The 18970-nt window shown below is 44.2% G+C and overlaps 1 protein-coding gene across 2 annotated transcripts in view; it reads left to right on the top strand.

The window, feature by feature from the left end:
• Positions 1-18970, top strand: part of COPG2 (COPI coat complex subunit gamma 2) — a 129045-nt gene that overhangs the window by 108281 nt on the left and 1794 nt on the right. For both annotated transcript variants that reach the window (XM_082846000.1, XM_082846001.1), the window contains 3 exons: positions 17227-17324; positions 18080-18218; positions 18514-18612. In XM_082846000.1, the coding sequence (XP_082702126.1) occupies positions 17227-17324; positions 18080-18218; positions 18514-18612 (336 nt within the window). The remainder of the gene's footprint in view (positions 1-17226; positions 17325-18079; positions 18219-18513; positions 18613-18970) is intronic.

Raw genomic sequence — 18970 nt, 5'->3', positions numbered from 1 at the left:
CTTGGGTGAAATCGACCCCCCCCCCCCCGGGGAAGAATCACTGCTGTGGAAGCCCAGCGTGCCTCCCTGGGCTGCGCTCTCCCCTTGCCCGCCTCTAGGCTCCCATCGATTGCCATTGACCCTTGTTCCTCAAGGATCCTAGCCCTGCCCCCACTCTGACACTGGCCCGGCACTGTCCTCCTGGAACCACCACATTCCCTTCCATATTAACTCACTGACACCTGACGTGCCGTAAACCCCGTTCTGCATTAAGACACTATTCTTTTCACACACCCCTATATACCCCTCCTGCCCCCCATCCTTTATGACCCTCAGGCACTGGGACAATATCTTTGGTGCTTGTACTTCTTGCCGCTTGCCATTGTCTATCACCCTAGGTTACCCCTCCTCATATCAGACCCACGACACCGTCCCCCTGGAGAGCCTTGCCCCTACTGTCCTCACCTCCCTCTGTGATTCCTGCCAGGCAGACCTTTCCCTCCCTTCCTGCAGCTACTCTCCTTTGTCCTCTCTGGGTGGCTTCCCTGGTCTTCCTAGTCCTCTCCTCAGCCTGAAGTCATCACCCCAACACTGGACTTGAAATCAGTCCAGAAGCACAGTTAAAGTAGATGATTTTCTCGTGTCTGCAGTTGGATCTCCCTCCCCACCCCACCTCCACTCCCAGCAATCCCAACCCTGTCCTCCCATACAACCCTGTCAAACCCGACCTGCACTCCGACCCCAACACCATCCCCATCCCCACTCATTCCCTAAGCTCCTCCCTTCCCACCCCCAGCTCCCTCCCCGCCCCCAGCGGATCCGTAGTAAAGAGCCTGGCGGAAGAGTTGCACCCTTGCCACAACATTCGAGGCTGTAGCAGCGGCCACTGCTCCCCACCCCCTGCCTGCCACCCTCCACTCCTCCCTCCCCAAGCCTCTGCTCCCACTGGCTGGCCCTGTAACTCTGAGGTTCCTTCTGGTTGGCACCTCCGAGATCTGCCTGGATTCCTACCTGCCCACCTCCCTCTTCCCGCTGCTCCCCTGTTGGTGTCCAGCCTGTGTCCCTTCTGCTGCGCTCCATTCTCCATCCTCCCCTGGATGCCTCCCATCACCTGGTCTGTCTCTGGTAGGTGGCCCTCCTGTCGTGCCACATCAAGACCCCATTTGAACATTCCTTCCTGTGACCTCTCCTCACGTGATCCGTTCCTTCCCTTTCCCTCCCTGCCCCAGGGAAAGCGTCTGCCTCTTCTCTAGGGCCCGTGATGTCATCTCAGTGCTCCCTGATGCCTGTCGAGTTGCATTGGGTCATCCCTTCTCCGTAGGGGGTGCTCCCTTGTGTGACCGGCTCTCACAGCTCACGCTCTTTCCATCCCCTGTCCTGCCATGTTCTCTCCAGTATCATCTGCTGTCTCTCATCCAGTCCTTCCACTGGGTTTAGTACTGCCTTCCCTTTAGGCTGCCTTATACTCATCCTCACCTCATCTCACCTTCCTTCCTCTTCTCTGTTCCCTTTTAATAGAGCCACTGCCCACAGTTCTTTACACCAGGCCCGACTCCCCCGTCTTCTTCCATCACCTCCACTGCTTTCGTCTCTCCTCCTACAGGCCCCAGAATGCACCCCTGCCCATCACCTTGCTCTCCCACTCCCCGATGACATGGTCTGGATCCACTCTTTGCCCTCTTTCCCTCTAGGCTACGATCCCCTCGTGTACAGATTTTAAGATCCTCCTCTCTCTCTCCATCCCATTCTGCATTGCCCCCTCTGTTGTTTCCTGGATTAAGTCTCCCAAACAAGAGTCCCTTACCCCTCAAGCCTCTACCATCCCACCCACTGCTTGCTCCCCCTGTGCCCCTTTTCTGCACACACCGTCTTCTCAGACTAGACCTCGGACACCCCACTCCTTTTGAAGGTCCCCCTCCTTCCATGTGTGCAGTCTCTCCACCACATGCTAGGCCTGCACCACCCCCCTTTCCAGTGCCCCTGGAATAGCAAAAGCTCAGAATCGGTGATGGTTGGGAAATGTCAACACAGCCTTGGTTCTCCCTCACTCCCCTGCCATTTTAAGCATATTTGCTACCCGCACTCTGAACTCCAACCACTAAGTCCATCCGAAATCTCTGAGGTTACCTACTAGTGGTTTCTCTGTTGAGTCCTCCTTAATGTGCAACGATGCCCAGTTTCCTCAGTTTTACCACAGTCGTATCAGGGGATGGACTCCGTTTTGCTCACTAATACCTCGCTCTTTGGTTCCTCTTTTTGTTCTACATTCATTGCTCAATCCATTTCCGTATTTCTTCTTTTTACACATTTTGCTGAATTGCTTTGGTTTTCCATTTATTCCTTGGTAGGATCACTGCAATTTGTGTTGTTTTAGGTCCACTTTACTGAATTTATCTCAGGGGATGGACCCCGTTTGTTTGAAGGCCCCAGGTCTTCAAATGCCCAGGCTGTTAGGTCTCACCTCGCACTGCACCTGCCTTCTGGTCCCAATACCACACATCCTACCCCCCTTAACCCTGAGATCTGCCAAAGTCCCCAGATTAACAGCTCTTCAGGCTGCCTTCCCCCTTCTACCCTGAGCCCCTCACATACTCATAAGGTTCTCTCCCTTCTCCTGTGGTGCTTGTCCCTGTTTCTCTTCCCTGCCACCCCCTGAGCAGCTCCACTACCACTGTCAGTCATGAGAAGGATTCAGTACTCTTTTCCTTGACTAGCCCTCATGCTCCCAGGATGGCCAGTCTCTTTGTCCCCAGTGTGCTAATACTAAGTCCATCTGCCGTCCAAATTCACCCCTAAACACCCTACCTTTTTGGGTCCACGACATTGAATGAAGAAGGTCATTGCTTCTGCGTGCTTCTCTGTGACCGTTCTTCTCACCATGCCCCGTCTCTAGCACTTTCAATGGGCCTCTACCCCTACCAGCCCAGGCTCCTCGGGCCTCACCCACCTCTCCCTGCTCCTCGCCTGCCTTACCTGCACGGTGCTCTTCCTCCTGCATGGGCTTCCTCTCACCCTTGGCCCACCTTTGGGGGCAGATTCTCCACACCCACTCTCTCCTTCTAACTCTCTGCCATCCCTCTCGGCAGTGTGTTCCCTGATCCTCTCAACAAGCCTCTCCTGCCCTGGCTGCCGGGCGCCATCACCTGCAGTTCCTCACTCTTGCGGCCCGTCGGAGCCCGCGCCTCTACCACACTCTCAGTTGTTGGAGGCAGCTCACCTGACCTCCTAATCCTGGGCCCAGTTTCTAGGTCTCTGCTGCTTTGCTTCTCTATGGCACACACAGCAACACTTTCAGCTGCTGTCTGTGCACCTTCCAGCTGGATTCAGTTGTCTCCTCTGCTCTGTGCTCCCTTCTCCGTCCCCCATCCACTGCTCAACCCGGTTGAGTCGTCTCTGCTTCAGGCACACTGTGTTGAATCCTCACGCTCCGCCCACCAACCCACGCTCATGAGCCAGGCTGAGCTTGCCTCCCGGGCCGCACGACCCCACGACATCACTCCCTGTAACCTTTCAGGTTTCCATCCAGACCCCTTGTCACGTACTCTTCTGACACAGCTCTCAGGGAGGCTCCGGCCTCTGATTCTCCGACCTTTTTCTTTCACCGCAGCACTCACCTTCTTCCCACCCTCTTGCCCCCGCACCTGCCAGACCCACTCCCGACAACACCGCCCTCAGTCTGGACCTGCACAGAGCCCTGGGTCCTGCTGTCCGCCCTCCCTACCCCCTCGGGGCAGTCATCTCTCTTCCAGACGCTCTCCTGCACTGTCCTCTCCCGTCCCATCTACCCCTTCCTTCTGCATGGACACCCCCCTCCTGTGCTCTCTGCTCACATACAACCCAACTTCCTTTCAGTCACCACTTCCATCTCCCTCAGCCTTACTCCTCCAGAGTCCTAAGCTCAGGGACAGCATGCTTGCAATCCACTCCCAACTGATCGACCGTAATCCCCTCCCCCCTCCCCCAATCATTCCAGGTGCCTTGCTGGCTACATTCATTTACTCGCTGTCTCCCTGGCCCTGCCTGGGTCCTTTTCCTCCATGTCTGACACTCTTGACTCTGATGCCTCCGTCTGCCCGACTCGGACTCATCTGCTCATGCTTCACCCCTCTTCCCAGCTGCCCACCCTGCCCCTTCCACCCAGTGATTCTCACCCGAGGATGCGTGACCCCCAAGGCAAGCCTATCAGCATCATCTTTCAGGAATGTTTTTGTGTTTTCTTTTTTGATTTTTTTGGTTTTGTTTTTGTTTTGAGCAGAGTACTGCTCTCCCTCAGATGTTCTGACAGGCCTCCCTTGGGGTCCATGCCCACAGCCCCCCTTGGGTGAAATCGACCCCCCCCCCCCGGGGAAGAATCACTGCTGTGGAAGCCCAGCGTGCCTCCCTGGGCTGCGCTCTCCCCTTGCCCGCCTCTAGGCTCCCATCGATTGCCATTGACCCTTGTTCCTCAAGGATCCTAGCCCTGCCCCCACTTTGACACTGATCCAGCCATCCCTTCTTGGGACCGACACAATCCCTTCCATCTGACACGCCCCAAACTCCAGCCTACTTGACATAGTTATACTTTTCATTTTCTTAGGTCTGTCTTCCGTACTAGTCAAGTATCATTGTTGAATGTGACTTTAATTCTTTTTACTTAAACTTCCTAAACCATCCCACATTCATTCCATTGTTTAATTTTACTTGTTTTCAAAGTGCTTAGTGTTCACTGTGTTAGAATAGAACCCTGGAAATCTACTCATTGCAGCCCTCATTCTTTTCTATATTTAATATTTTGCAGGACATGCTCTAACCTTTTCCTCTCATCCCTCATTCCTCTACTCCACTCTCATTCCCATTTAACATTTTCTCCACTTTCATAAATACTTTGTATGTTTTAAGTTTATATACTATAACAAGTTTGGCAGGATTCTCTGTTCTACCACCTTATCTTACCCACTCTTTGCTATTATCCCCATCATGTGTTGGTTTTACTAGACTCTAGTTTTGTCATTGTCTTTCTGTAATCCATGCAGTTTTCCTCTCCTTTGTTCTTCCTCTATTTCCATTACTACTGAATAAGGTCATTTTCGTCTCATTTTTGTTTCTTCTCATGGAATCCTTTAGTCGTATGTGTAACTCTAGTTTTGCGTATCTGTTTTGTTCCTCTTTCTCTTCTCTGCCATATTTTAACCCCCTAGTTAACCCGTCCCTGTTCCGTGATTTGTCCAGTACCATCTTACGAAGTTATAAATCCTTTCTAGATGTGCAGTTTTCAGTTCCATTCCATGACACCCTTTGCCCCCATCAGCTGAATTCTTCTTTATCCATATTGTCTTAACTTCGTTCTCCACTTGGCCTTTTTCTAATACTACACTCTACTGCATGTAGTCGCCTTCTGACTTGTTTCCATCTGCCTTCACTTTCTTCGGTACTTTTCGCCTGTCTTTAATCCTGTGTCCATTTCTGCCCTCAATAAAGATCTCCTTATTGTGAAACTGTTTTACCCTATATTTTATCTAGTTACTCTGAAATGTTTTCTTATCCATACAGTGCTCTTTTTACTTGGTTTCTATCACCTATATTCTTCCTTGTTCCATTAGATACAATTATAGTGCCAAACCTTGTTTTTCAGTATGTCATTCCTCATATGATCTTTCCCATCTAAAGTTAAATTTTGCTTTTCCACCCATTTTCTTCTTCTTTTTTCCCTATTCTACCTTTTATTAACCATCCATATACTGAGTATGTACCATTCTCACACGCTCACTAATACCTCGCTCTTTGGTTCCTCTTTTTGTTCTACATTCATTGCTCAATCCATTTCCGTATTTCTTCTTTTTACACATTTTGCTGAAGTGCTTTGGTTTTCCATTTATTCCTTGGTAGGATCACTGCAATTTGTGTTGTTTTAGGTCCACTTTACTGAATTTATCTCTGACCTTTCTGCCGACTACACTTCTTTATACAAACGTACTTTCCCACATACGGTCCCTCTTATGTCTCATTTTCAGTTATCACTTTATCTCCCCCTTTTCTTCCTTTAAGAAATGCCTCACCACACAGTTCTCTTCCTGGCTCAACTGCTTTATAAGTACAATAAGCAATTTTCATTATCCTTTCTTTAAAATATGCTGAATCGCAGTTTTTCTTAGTAAATGGTTATATTGCAATATCTTAAATTTGAAAAGGCCCATAACCATTTTCCTTTTTAAAAAATCCAACGTATCTTCTCAACTATCACAAAAATGCTATTATAAAAACTTTTAAGTATTTCTTATAATATAAACCATTTTAAAGAACAACTACATAATTATTTAACATAAAATTCATTCACTAGTGTACATGTTTGTAGTACAAAATGATCCCATACTATGATATAAGACTGTAATTGCATTCTCCTTTTACAATGCATGGAATAATGAAAGGTTCTCAAGAGAAATAACAAATGCATATACATTTTCAAAATGCATTGTATAAATAAGAAACTCTTGGGAAATATTTACTTACCAATTGGCGAATTGCTGGAGTTGTTCCACACATATTATAGGGAAGATGATAGGAATAATGCACAACACATTTAAAAACCTTGAGCATAGGAAGTAAACCTATAGATAAAAGAACTATGTCTGCAGCAAACATATACTATCCCAAATAGACTGTACAAACTCAAAGTTTTTGCTAGCACAAGAATGCTAACTCACTGTACCAAGTCTCCCAAGTACATGGTGATATGTAGGTAAAAACTTTTCATGTTAACAAGTATTTTGGTAATGTGAGTAGACAGCTGGTGATACCTGCATTCCTCATTCTGGTCTCAGTAATATTTGCCATTTTGCGCCTTGCATATTACAAACCCAGCCTAATTCATACATCCCTTCTCTAACCAGCATCTTCTCTCCTTTCCTCTTTCCTCTTTTTTTTTATACGAGTCTTTGCAGTTACTTCTTTCACTTTCAGCCGGTCCTAACGTGACTTCTTAACTTCTCAGCAAACTAACATCACATTTACAGGCAGGTCTTCCATAACTCCTTTTGACTATCTGCCCTACCAGATCTTAAACATTCCCTTATCTTTCACCCACAGATTCTATAATATATCAATAAATGCAGTATTATTCCCTTGAGATTGCCTTATCATGATCCTCAACCAATAGCATTCATTTGCTCTACATACTGAAAAGTATCCAATCCACACCTTCTAAAAGGTCAGTCAGTGGTGATGTCTCTAAGGTTTCCACCAATGCCTTCTTGTCAAGGTTTATGTTAATCCATCTCTTTCTAACCTTTCTTAACAAGCAATCACTTCAGCCATAAATTTCCCACGAAGACTTCAAGAGCCAGCCTACCCAAGTCCTGTTCTTTTTCAGGGCCCGGATCCTCTTTCATTCTATATATGCAGTTCTGTTTCTTTCATTCACACCTGATCTGTCTTGTTGCCATTCCAGCTACTTAGAACTACTCTCTAATTCACACAATGCCCCTTTAGTTACTTGCCATCCTCTCCTATTTTCTTTTTATTCTGTCATGACCTTTGGCCTTAGTATGGAGCAAAAGCCATTTCTTCCACCTGTGTGACTATTCAAATAATGTCTTTCCATCTACAAGGAACTTGAACATTGCTCTTCTATCTGTTTTCTCCTTTTCCCCTTTCTCCTTTTGCTGCAAACTCCCTACATTTCCTCCAACATTCCTTCCTCTTTCAGCTATATCATTCCAGTGAATCTAATCATCTTTTCTGGATATGTACACTTTTAATGTTCAGCACTCACAATTCAGCCTTCATGCATCTTCCTTATTTCCTGCATTCTGTACTGAAATCTGTTTCCACCCTCCATTGAGTCTGGATTTTCCCAGGATTTCTGCTCTGGCCCATTTTAAGTCCAATCACATTTAATTGCTCTCTAACCTCTCATTCTATTGACTACACTGATTACTTCAAATCTTTTCCAACAAAGCTTTCTGGGCAGCAACACATCATACTCCAGTTCTTACTTGGCGGCATTCTCACCTCTTTCCTTGGCTGGTTGATATCTGGCTTACCATACAGTCCTTCACTGAACTTTTAATTCTGATCTCTCTGTGCTCCTCATCCTGGACCTGTTTAATGCCCTTCCTTGTTTAACATTTTGCTAAACTGCATGTTCTGCACCACAGCCTATATCCTAGACTCCCTCTCCTTACTTAGATTTCAACCTCAATTTTTTTCTCTCTCTTTTTAAAAATACATCTCAGCAGTTTCTCTCACAGCCAGTCCTAACATGATACTTTAATTTCTGAGCACTTTAACATCATACCTCAACAAGCTCTTCCTGAGTTCCTTTGATTATTTGCTCTGTCATATACATGAACATCTATAATATTGTTGGCTTCCATCTGTCATCATAGTGAGGGACACATTAGTCTTCTCTTGAGGCGCACTTCCACTCACTTCTTACCAAGTACACTTCATCCTCTCACCAGATAAACGACCCACCTGCACTGTCTAGTTGGTCAAACCAGCATCTTTCAGGTTGCTATCGATGACTTTTCATCAAGGTTCATTCTAACTTCCCCCTCTAACCATTCTTATCAACCAATCCCTTTAATTAAAATGTTCTGTTCCCCCAAAATTCATATACCTACTACCCCACTTCTTTATATCTTAACTTTATGCTATATTTGATTGAGATTTTTTTAAAGAAATAGAACAGTACACATATAATTGAGACTTCCTTTGTACCACTTTAGAATCATTTACCTCTTTCCCTTCCTTCTAAGAGAAAATCACTAAATACTTAAATATTTATCCTCATATATATTTTATACTATTCATAAATATTCATATATCCATAAATAATATGTAATGCTGTCTTTGAGGGCTATATATATATATATATATTCATTCTTAAAAAAATTTTTTTCCCATCAAGACTTTGAGTGCTAGTCTACTTTCTAACTCCTATTCATTTATATGCAGGCCTTTACTTCTCTAGTTATATACCACTCATTGTCATCTTTAACTAACACCAAACATTTTTAACCAGTTAGACCCCTTCTGAGATCTGACAGATTTCTCCATTCCAAGTCTCTTCAATTCACATCTTATTTGCCTTTTTGCTACTCTGACTACTGAGAACCCTACTCTAATGCATGCAATGCTCCCATTATTTAGATTAAAACCCCCTCTTCTTTCTTATTCTGTTATGCTCTACCATATCTTAACTATCCATTTCAGCTACTATCCTATGTCATAGCAAAGGGTACAGTAGTTTTCTAGTGAGGTTTACCTCCCTAGCGATTCCCAACTACTCCTCAAGAAATACAGGTAGTCTTCTCTATAGGCAAACCACTGGCCCATGCTCCCTAGCTGGTCATGTGGCCTCTCCCGTTGCGGAGCACAGGCTCCGGACGCACAGGCTCAGCGGCCATGGCTCACGGGCCCAGCCGCTCTGCGGCATGTGGGATCTTCCCGGACCGGGGCACGAACCCGCAGGCGGACTCTCAACCACTGCACCACCAGGGAAGTCCCTAACCAAGCTTTTAATTAAAAAATTTTACCCACAGCATTAAGAGCTAGTCTACTCTATAATTCCCATTTTTATCCAGGTCCTTGAAACTCTGTTAGATACACCACTCATTACCGTTGGGCCTTCCCATCCAATTTGAACATTTAAGGAAATCTCCATTCTGAGTCTCTTTATTACACACCTGATCTGTATTGCTGCTATTCCATTACTCTTAAGTCTTCTATAGTTCATACAATAGTCCTTTATTCAGTTAACAAACTTTCTTTTCCTTTTCATTCCATCACAATCTTGGTCTAAATATGGTACCATAACTACCACCAGTCAATAGATACCATTCTTAAATCATCCCTTCACATCTGTGGGAAGCTTCACTTTGCTCTTCCATTGCTTTCCCCTGATCCTTATTTTGCCCTAGAGAAACATGCTGCCTTGTCTTCTGTGTCCCTCCTTTCAGCTTCCACGTACATTCACATCATTCTTACAGATTCAGCTGTCCCTTTGGGCTAGATACTCCCCCCATGTTGGACACTCACTGCTCAAGCCCTGCTGTCTTCCCTTTGTGTCCTACACTCTTTACTGCATTTGTTTGTATTCTCGGTTTAGCATAAACTTCATAGGATTCCTGCCACTGGCCTGCCTTTTATGTCCATCCCACTTGGCCTGTTTCTGACCTTTCACTCTATTGACCACACCCATTGCTTCTAGTATTTTTCCAAAAAAGCATCCTGGACAGCAAAACTTTATACTCCAATTCTTACTTTGCTACATTTTAACCTCACTTTCTCTCATTCATACACAACTCTGACAAAATTCCAATTCCCGTTTCCTAATGTTCCCATTTAGACCTCTTCAGTGTCCTCCCATATTGATTTTTCTACACTGCATGTTCTGCACGATAGCCCAATTCACACACACTTTCTGCTTATTTAGTTTCCAATCTCCATCTTTTGCTCTTTCCTTCTTTGCTATTTTTTCATACAAGTCTCCTCAGGTGCTTCTCTCACTTACTGCAAATTCTAATATATTTCCTTAACTTCTGAGTATATCTTTAATGTCCCTCTTATGGGACATTCTTTCCAATTTCCCTTTGGAGGATTCCCCCATATATCTTAACTTTTCATAGTGATGAATGCATATTCTTTTTGAGGTTTCCTCCTCTCCTGATCCCCACTCTGTGCCTCACTCAAAACCAATTTTCTACTCTTTTTTTTTTTTGCGGTACGTGGGCCTCTCACTGTTGTGGCCTCTTCCGTTGCGGAGCACAGGCTCTGGACGTGCAGGCCCAGCAGCCATGGCTCACGGGCCCAGCCGCTCCGCGGCATGTGGGATCCTCCCGGACCGGGGCACGAACCCATGTCCCCTGCATCGGCAGGTGGACTCCCAGCCACTGCGCCACTAGGGAAGCCTCAATTTTCTACTCTTTAGATAAGCCTTTCCCTTAGATAGCTTCTAACCTGTCTTCTTCCTTTCCATCGTGTTCTTTGGCCCAGCTATGGTGCCTATGCCTCCAGGTGGTATCAGTGACAATTTCTATGTCAGTATTAAGTGATACCTTCTCATCTGGCTGGCAGCAATTTTAACTTTGCTGTTTTACTCCTTTTTCTTTATTTTGCCTTATTAAAAACTGTACCTTGTATTCAGCATCCCTCTTTCATTCAGAGACTGTGTATGTACGATCATTCCCGTAGATTCAGTAATCTCTTCTAGATAAACGGACACCTCATATTCAGCAGTCACTGTTCAGACTCTGGACTGGATTATATAGTTCCAGCCCATGCAGCCTGTCTCTTCCACAAAGCTTCCTGAACGGTTCCCCCTCATAACCTCAATTCTTATTTAGCCACATTCCCTCCTTCCTCTCTCTTTTTGAGTGGCTGCAATCTAGATAAACATAAAATCACTCTGTTAAAGCTCCTACTCTCCCGTGTGCCAGGCTTTCTCACTCTAGCACTCCCTAATGCCCTTACCCATTGGCCATGTTACTCTCCTGCAGGTTCCTCACCTGAGTCTAATTCACATGGCCCTTTTCCTTTTTTAGTCGCCATTCTCTCCTTGTCTACTGTCCTTTCTTACAGGTCTCCTCAGTTGCTTCTCTGATTTTCAGCTAATTAGATTTAGCTGCTAGCAAAGATTTTTTAATCGGGATTACTCTTAATCTGCCTTTGTCTAAAGCAGTGGCTCTCAAACTGCAGTTTGTTAAAATACAAACTGCTGAGCCCCACCCCAAATTTCTGATTCAGTAGGTCTAGTAGGGCGAAGAATTACATATTCCTAGGCAGAGCTGATAGAACACATCTTAAGAAGCACTGCTCTAAACTTCCCCCCAACCAAGCCCTTTAATTAAAAATTTCCCACGAAGGCGTCAAGAGCAAGTCTACTCCTGTCACTCCTTTTCAGGCCTCTATTTCTCTCCCATTATATAGACTAGTCATTGCAGTCTGGCTTATACCCGACATACCACTCAGGCCCATTCTCACACTATAGGCTTCCCCATTCTGGGAATCGTTATGGTCCTGTGGTTTTTCTTATTACCACCCACCTACTCAGAATCGTTCTCTAGTCTATACAGTGCTCCTCTTAGCTTTACCCCCCACCCTTCCTTCTGTGTCTTTTGGCCTAAGTATGGGATCCTCTCTCTCCAGTCAATACCTGTCATTCTTCAAATGGCATTCTTTTAATCTGGGGGCACCTGTAATGTTGTTCTCCCATTCCTTTCCCCTTGCTACCTGTCTTGCCCTAAAGAAATATGCTGCCTTATCTTTAGCTTCTCTTCTTTTTTTAGCTACCATCTCTGTTTCATTCAAGTGGATTCAGTCTCCTCCCAAACAGCACTCCCTAGCCAGGTTCTCTCCCCAGGAGCTGTCTCTCCACTTTCAGAAAATCTTGACACGACAGAGTAAATTCTAAGGATAACTTTAATGTGGCATTTGCAAGATATTCATTTGTATCTCCCTTTGGTGGTCTGCCCTCCCACGTCTTAATTATATATATAGCATAATTTCATCTACCATCTGTACATGAAAATGACAAATGAAGTTTTACTTTTGAGTTGGGCACGATCGCTAGCCACTCAGCTCTCAGTATTAGTCATCCATGCTATAGACCAGTGCTCAGAGATTTATCCTGGTGTCTTTAAGGTTGCTGGCCTGTCTTTATATCAGAGTTCATCTTAGTCCATCTCCTTCCAATCCTCCTAGCTAAAACTTCCCACCAAAACTTCCCATTACTTTTCGGGCCCTGTCCTCCCATCGTATATACTGCTTTTCAAAGTCTGGCGTTAAGACCCATCATTTAACCAGATAGACCCATTATAAGATCTTACAAGAGTTCTCATTCTGGAAAACTGTGTTCCTCATCTTATCTGCCCATGCCACTCCACCTGTTCTCAACTACTCTTCATATAGTTCTTCCCTTATGTAGTTTCCAGTCTCTCTCTTCTTTCTTATTTAATCATGATCTTTGGTACAAGTATGGTACCATATCCCTCCTGTCAGTACCTGCCAATCTTCAGATGACCCCATCTCTTCTGCAGCTCTTCCACTCTTTTCCTTGATTGACCCTAGAGAAACACCTATATTACCTACAGTCACTTGTTTTTTCAGCTACCATCTTTATATCATTTCTCATGGATTGAGAAGTCTCTTCTTTCATCTTGTTTTCTGCACACTGTTCTGAATACATTTGCATTCTCAGTTCAGTACAGACCTTCACAGGATTCTTGCCACTGGCCATGGCTTGGATCCATCCCATTTAGACTCTTTAATATGTCACTCCATTGGTCATACTTGTTGCTTCAAATATCATTTGAGAAAAGGTTCCCAGATTCCGTTAGTGAGGCACTCCCTCATTAACACCAGCTCTTATTAGCCGCTTCCTCTCCACGTCCTCTCTCCTCTTTGGCTGTAATCTAGCTTAGCTCCCGTCTCTCTGCTTAATACACAGCTCTGCCCTTTTCCAGTGTTCCTCCTTTTGGCCCTGTTTAATGCCCTTCCCTACTCACACCTTATATTCGGCACCCCAGCTTAAACCCTCCATCTTCTGTTTTTATGTTTCTAGCCTCCGTCTTCTCCCCTCTCTCCATGATATTTTCATACAAATCTCCCTAGGAAATGTCTGTCACTATTAGCCATGGTAGGGTAACTTCTAAGAGCAACCAGTTTTAATGGCGCACTGCAATAATCTACGATATCTTAGCTATCCATCACCCTTTCATTTACCATCTTGTCTACAGAAGGAATGGAGGCAAAGTACTTCTCTTGAGGTGTATTTCCCTCAGAATCTTCACCCATTCTCCAACAATAATCTATCTTCTGGCCAAACTACCTATTCACGCCCTCTATTAAGTCAAACCTACTCTCTCTAAAGTTGGCAGCAATGGGTTTTTATCCGCATTCATTGTAAGAAGCTTCCTTATAAACTTTCCTGTCACCCAGGTCCTTTAACAGTTTCCCTCCAAATCGGTGCTTCAGGAGCTAATCTACTCCTGCCTCCTACTCAGGTCCTTGCTCCTCGCACTTTCTGTGCACTTCTCGTTGCTATACGGTCTTTACATCCAAAATGTGTCCAGTTAGACCATTTTGAGCTCTGACAGGATTCCCCGTTTGAGGTCTTTATTACACACCTGCTCGGCCTTCTATGCTCTCCACTATACAATATTTCCATTTCTCTGCCTCCAGTCTCTCTTTTCTTTCTTTATTCCAGCATGACTTTTGGCCCAGGAATGCTGACTTATCCTTCCAGTTGATGTCTGTCATTCCTTAGCGTCTCCTTTCTGTCTGAGGGCAACTTTAATCTTGCTTTTCTGTACCTTTCTTCTTCTCCCCCATATTTGTCCTAGAGAAAAACCTTATCTTCAGCACCCCTTCTGCCACATGTGTAGCATTTTCCTGGTAGGCACGTTCTCCCCATTTTTGGCACTCACTGCTCAACTTGCTTTCTTTCATCTGCCTTGATTCCCTGCACACTCTACGCATCCCTTCCTTCTCAGTTTGGTCCAGACCTGTGGGGATTGCTGCAGGTAGCCTGTGTTTCAGGCCCATCCCTCCTACCCTCTTATCTTTCACCCCACTGACCACATCATTTTCTGTAACTATTATTCCAGCAAAGCTTTCTGGAATCTCCTCATAACCCCACTTATTTAGTCATAGTCTTCCCTCTAGTGGTTGAGGCCTGACAGCTCCCACCAAATCTCCCACTCTGCCATTTGCCACACTGCATGTTCTGCGCCCTGGCCTAATTCACACGGCTCGCTCCTTTCTTAGCTTCCAGCATCCATCTTTTCTCTAATTCTGTGTTTTGGTATTTCTTTTTCCTACAAGTTTCCTCAGTAGTTATCTCCCATTTTCAGTCAGTTCTCAGACAAGCCTGATTTCTGGGGACAGTCTTAACGTAGACCTCCAGGGCATTCCTCTCTTATTCCCTTGGTTATCTGCCGTGCTTCATTCATGAAGCTCTCATCTTTGTTACGGCAGTGGACTCAGTATTGTTCTCTTGCCATGGAAGGGCTCTCTCCCACCCCCTTCTCCTCACCCAGTGTTAGTCATCCTCTCTCACAACACTGAGCGACTGCTACCAGTAGCTTTTAATGGAGTTCACCTTAGATTCCGTGTAACCTCTTACTGTATTAACCAAACCATTTATTTGAAAATTTGCCACAAAAGTTTCAGAAACATTATCTCTATTAATATCATTCCTATTTGCTTCCTTAATCCATTTTTCCTTATCACTTACTTATATATAAAGTGTCTTCTGTCTTTACTTATACATAAAATTCAACCAGTTAGCCCAGTCTGTGATCTACCATTATTCCTGACTGTCTCTCCTTATTCCTCTTCCTCATTTGCCAGTAGCCTCCATGAACCAACCTGGGGTTCATATAATCTTCTATTACTCAACATCTATCCTGCCTCTCCATTTTTATTTGATCATGACCTTTGTTCATACCGTAATCCCACTCTTTCCTTTAATTTTTTCTTTTTTAAATACCTCAACTGACGCATTCTAGGTTTGTGTTAATTTCCACTTCTTTCTTTCTTCTTCTTCCCCCTTCCTCCTGCAGAAAATCCTACCTAATTTAAACGAGATCCTTCTTTCACCAACCCCCTATTGCACTGAAATACATTCTGTAGTTTTGATAGGTACACTCTTTCCTATATGGGGCAATCCATTCCCATCATCTGTTTTCGGTATGCTAGAGTGAATTCATTTGCTCTCTGAATTCAGGCCTATTCATAGGATTCCTACCAGTGGCTTTAATTACCTCTAACATTTCAATCTCTTGACTGCCTCAGCTACTAGAGCCTGCTGGAAAATATCTAGTCTCCTTCCTTTGAAATATAAGGTATTTCAGATTTGTTCCTAAACACATTCTCTTCTCAGCACCTATGTATTAGCCTCTCTCTTACTGCTTCCAGTTACACCACTGCCTTTCTAGCCTCATTCCTTTAGCTCGTGTACCTTCCTCTGCTTGCCAAAGCTCTTTTGCATCTTTTGAGATCCAATTAAACTGTACATCCTTTCAAATTTTTTATGATTTTCCAAGGCTGTTAATCCTGCACTCCCACATAGCACTCTATTAAAACTTATATTAAAGAACCTATGGTACTAAATTGTAATGTCACAGGTATATATAGGTAGATCTCTCACACACACTGTTATTCAACTCCTAGACAATCAGCTGTGGGGAAAAAGGTCATGTCTTAGTCGTCTTTTTATCTAAGGATCTGGCATATTCATTTATACCTTTACATTATAAACGTATTGACATTTTCTACATTTTTGGATGGAGGGAGTTTAAAGTTAAGACTGAACAAATGAAAGTCTCACTACCCAACCTGTCATATATGGTCTTTACATCTGAGTCTATTCTTTCCTGTCCTTGCCGATTCCCCAAGTAACTTTCTAACTCCACAGTTTCATATATATATATATATACACACACACACACACACACACACACACACACATATGAAATTTTTTAAACCTACAGGCCTTTTCCAGACCATGGACTAGACCCTTATGTGCCTTTTCTTCATCCATGGTTAATAAATCCTCTCCTTCAGACAGTTCAGAAAATCCTATCTTCTTCATGAAGACTTCATTTTCCTTCATTTCTTCCACTGATTATCTCAAAACATATAATTACCCACTTGCTTTCCCATTGTACAACACTGACTTCACCAATATTAGAACTTCATTACTGACCTACTCACTAAAGGTTGAAAGTTGACATAAAGCAAGTTCATTCTGGTGATCTCTGAACCCACTTTCGGTCCACAATCTACAGATATAATATCTGTAAAGGTATCGAGACTGTGATATACATAGTATTAATTTAATGATCTGTGTGTTTTACCATCCATATTTTATGCTTTGTTTGTCAGCTCCTAAAGTAGTGGTTCTTAACGTGTTGACAGGCATGACAAAAAGCCCCTTAAAAAGTGTCTCCCCTGCTGCTTTCCTGATCTGTAGTCAGATGCTCTACCACTGAGCTATACCCCCTGCTTTCCTTATCTGAACATAAAAACAGAGTTTTGCCCATGTTGTCTTTTCTGTACTATTCTAACTCGCAGCAGGGAACAGATTTTAAAGTCCAGCGTACTGGCTTCTTTTGAGAACTACGACCCTAGAAAACAGCCTACATACGTGTCACTTGCTAATTCAGAACACAGAGCCAAGGGCAGATGGTGCTTCCTAAGTTACTGATGGAAACCGTGCGCTTGCGCTGCCCATTGACGCAGGCTCGCCTGCTCTCTCTCCTCCAGCTGCAGGTACCTTCAGCTGCACCATGAAATTCACTGTCCGGGACTGCGACCCTGACACGGGGGTTCCAGCTGAGGAGGGGTATGATGATGAGTACGTGGTGAGTCTCCCCTGCAGAGAGACTCACTCTGACCCCTTGCACCACTGAGTGACTTCTGTCTGGAGAGAACATTTTCATCTGACATGAACTTATGGGATTGTATTCTTCTCAAACACATTACAGCTGAGGAGGACCTGGGCTAATCCTCCTGTCGTGGGAGTGCATCATGCCAAAGAGAATTGGGATTTACCACTTCAGTACTGATTAAAGCAAAACTCACCCTTTTTAATGTTTTTATAATAGGGATAATTAAGAGATGAAAATAATTACATGATTTTCATTGAGATCAGTTTTATTTAAAGTATTGGGGGTAGGGGTTTTTTGTTGTTGTTCAGCAGCTTTTAGTTTGCTTATAATGTAGCCACATCATGGACTGAAAAGCCTTCACAGAATGCAGGGAAAAGTTTTAGAAATATCTGCCTGTTCGTGAATGCGAAGTTCAAAAGGCCCTGTACGGCTTGAACTCTGCAGTTACGTGTGGCAATGTGACTGCTTTGTACCTACACCAGGGCTACAGACGTTGATCTGAATACGGCTCTTGCCAGATGACCTGTTTTCTTGCTTTCCTTTGCTAGGGCCTACCTTGTTAGACTTATCCAGACTACAGAACTTCAAACTAGCTTGGTAGTAGAGTTTTTCCTAGGCTCCTGCAAAGGCTATAACACAGGATGATAAAACCAAATGAACTAATCTCTTCTACCTTTGTACTGAACTGAGAGGACTCATTTTCTGACCCCTGTTTGTTAACCCACTAGCTAGAAGATCTTGAAGTGACTGTGTCTGACCACATTCAGAAGGTAATGAAGCCTAACTTTGCTGCTGCCTGGGAAGAGGTAGGCGACACCTTTGAGAAAGAGGAGACCTTTGCCCTCAGTTCTACCAAAACTCTTGAAGGTGAGAACAATTCTGCTATCAGTATATTGCCTGATAGCAGTCTAACACCTAATAGGCATATTTGTTACTCCAAAAGGACTCCCTTTTCTTTAAAAACTCCGTAAACTATTTCACTTTAAAAGGCCAGAATGCTGTCTTCATCATCTAACAGAGTCAACCCATTTCTAGTCCAGTAGCCTCCCTCCACACACCACCACCAACCCTGTGCACCCCCAACTCCCAGCACCAACTAGTGCAGAGGCAGATCCCTACACTGACCTTTTCTCATACGGTTGCATCAATCTTCTCAACACAGAAGCTGTCAACAACATCATCACATTTCTGGGCATGCAGCCATGTGAGAGGTCAGACAAAGTACCTGAGAACAAGAATTCCCATTCCCTCTATCTGGCAGGTAAGAAACTTTCACCAGATTTCTCCTGTATTTTGTTGCAAAATTTGATAGGAAGGGATGTGCATGGGCATCTCATGCCCTGCTACTGTCCCATTATCCCATTATATGAGTTACAACTTGAAGCCCCATCAAAATGAATAATTCGTTTTAGCTGTTTAATTTGCATGCTATTCTTAGATGCTATTTAAGATGTATATTTGGCCCAAGACACTTAAATCTCTTCTACAGATACCAGTGCCCCCCGCTTAAGTACTCCATATCAATATTATTGAATACCTTCTATGTACCTGGTATTATGGGAATATAAAAGATTATTTAGAATTTGTATGTAGGATTCAATTCCCACCATAAGCACAAA

Source organism: Leucopleurus acutus, assembly GCF_964270905.1.
Source record: "Leucopleurus acutus genome assembly, chromosome: 9".
Lineage (NCBI taxonomy): Eukaryota > Metazoa > Chordata > Mammalia > Artiodactyla > Delphinidae > Leucopleurus > Leucopleurus acutus.
This window is presented reverse-complemented; position numbering and strand designations above follow the sequence as displayed.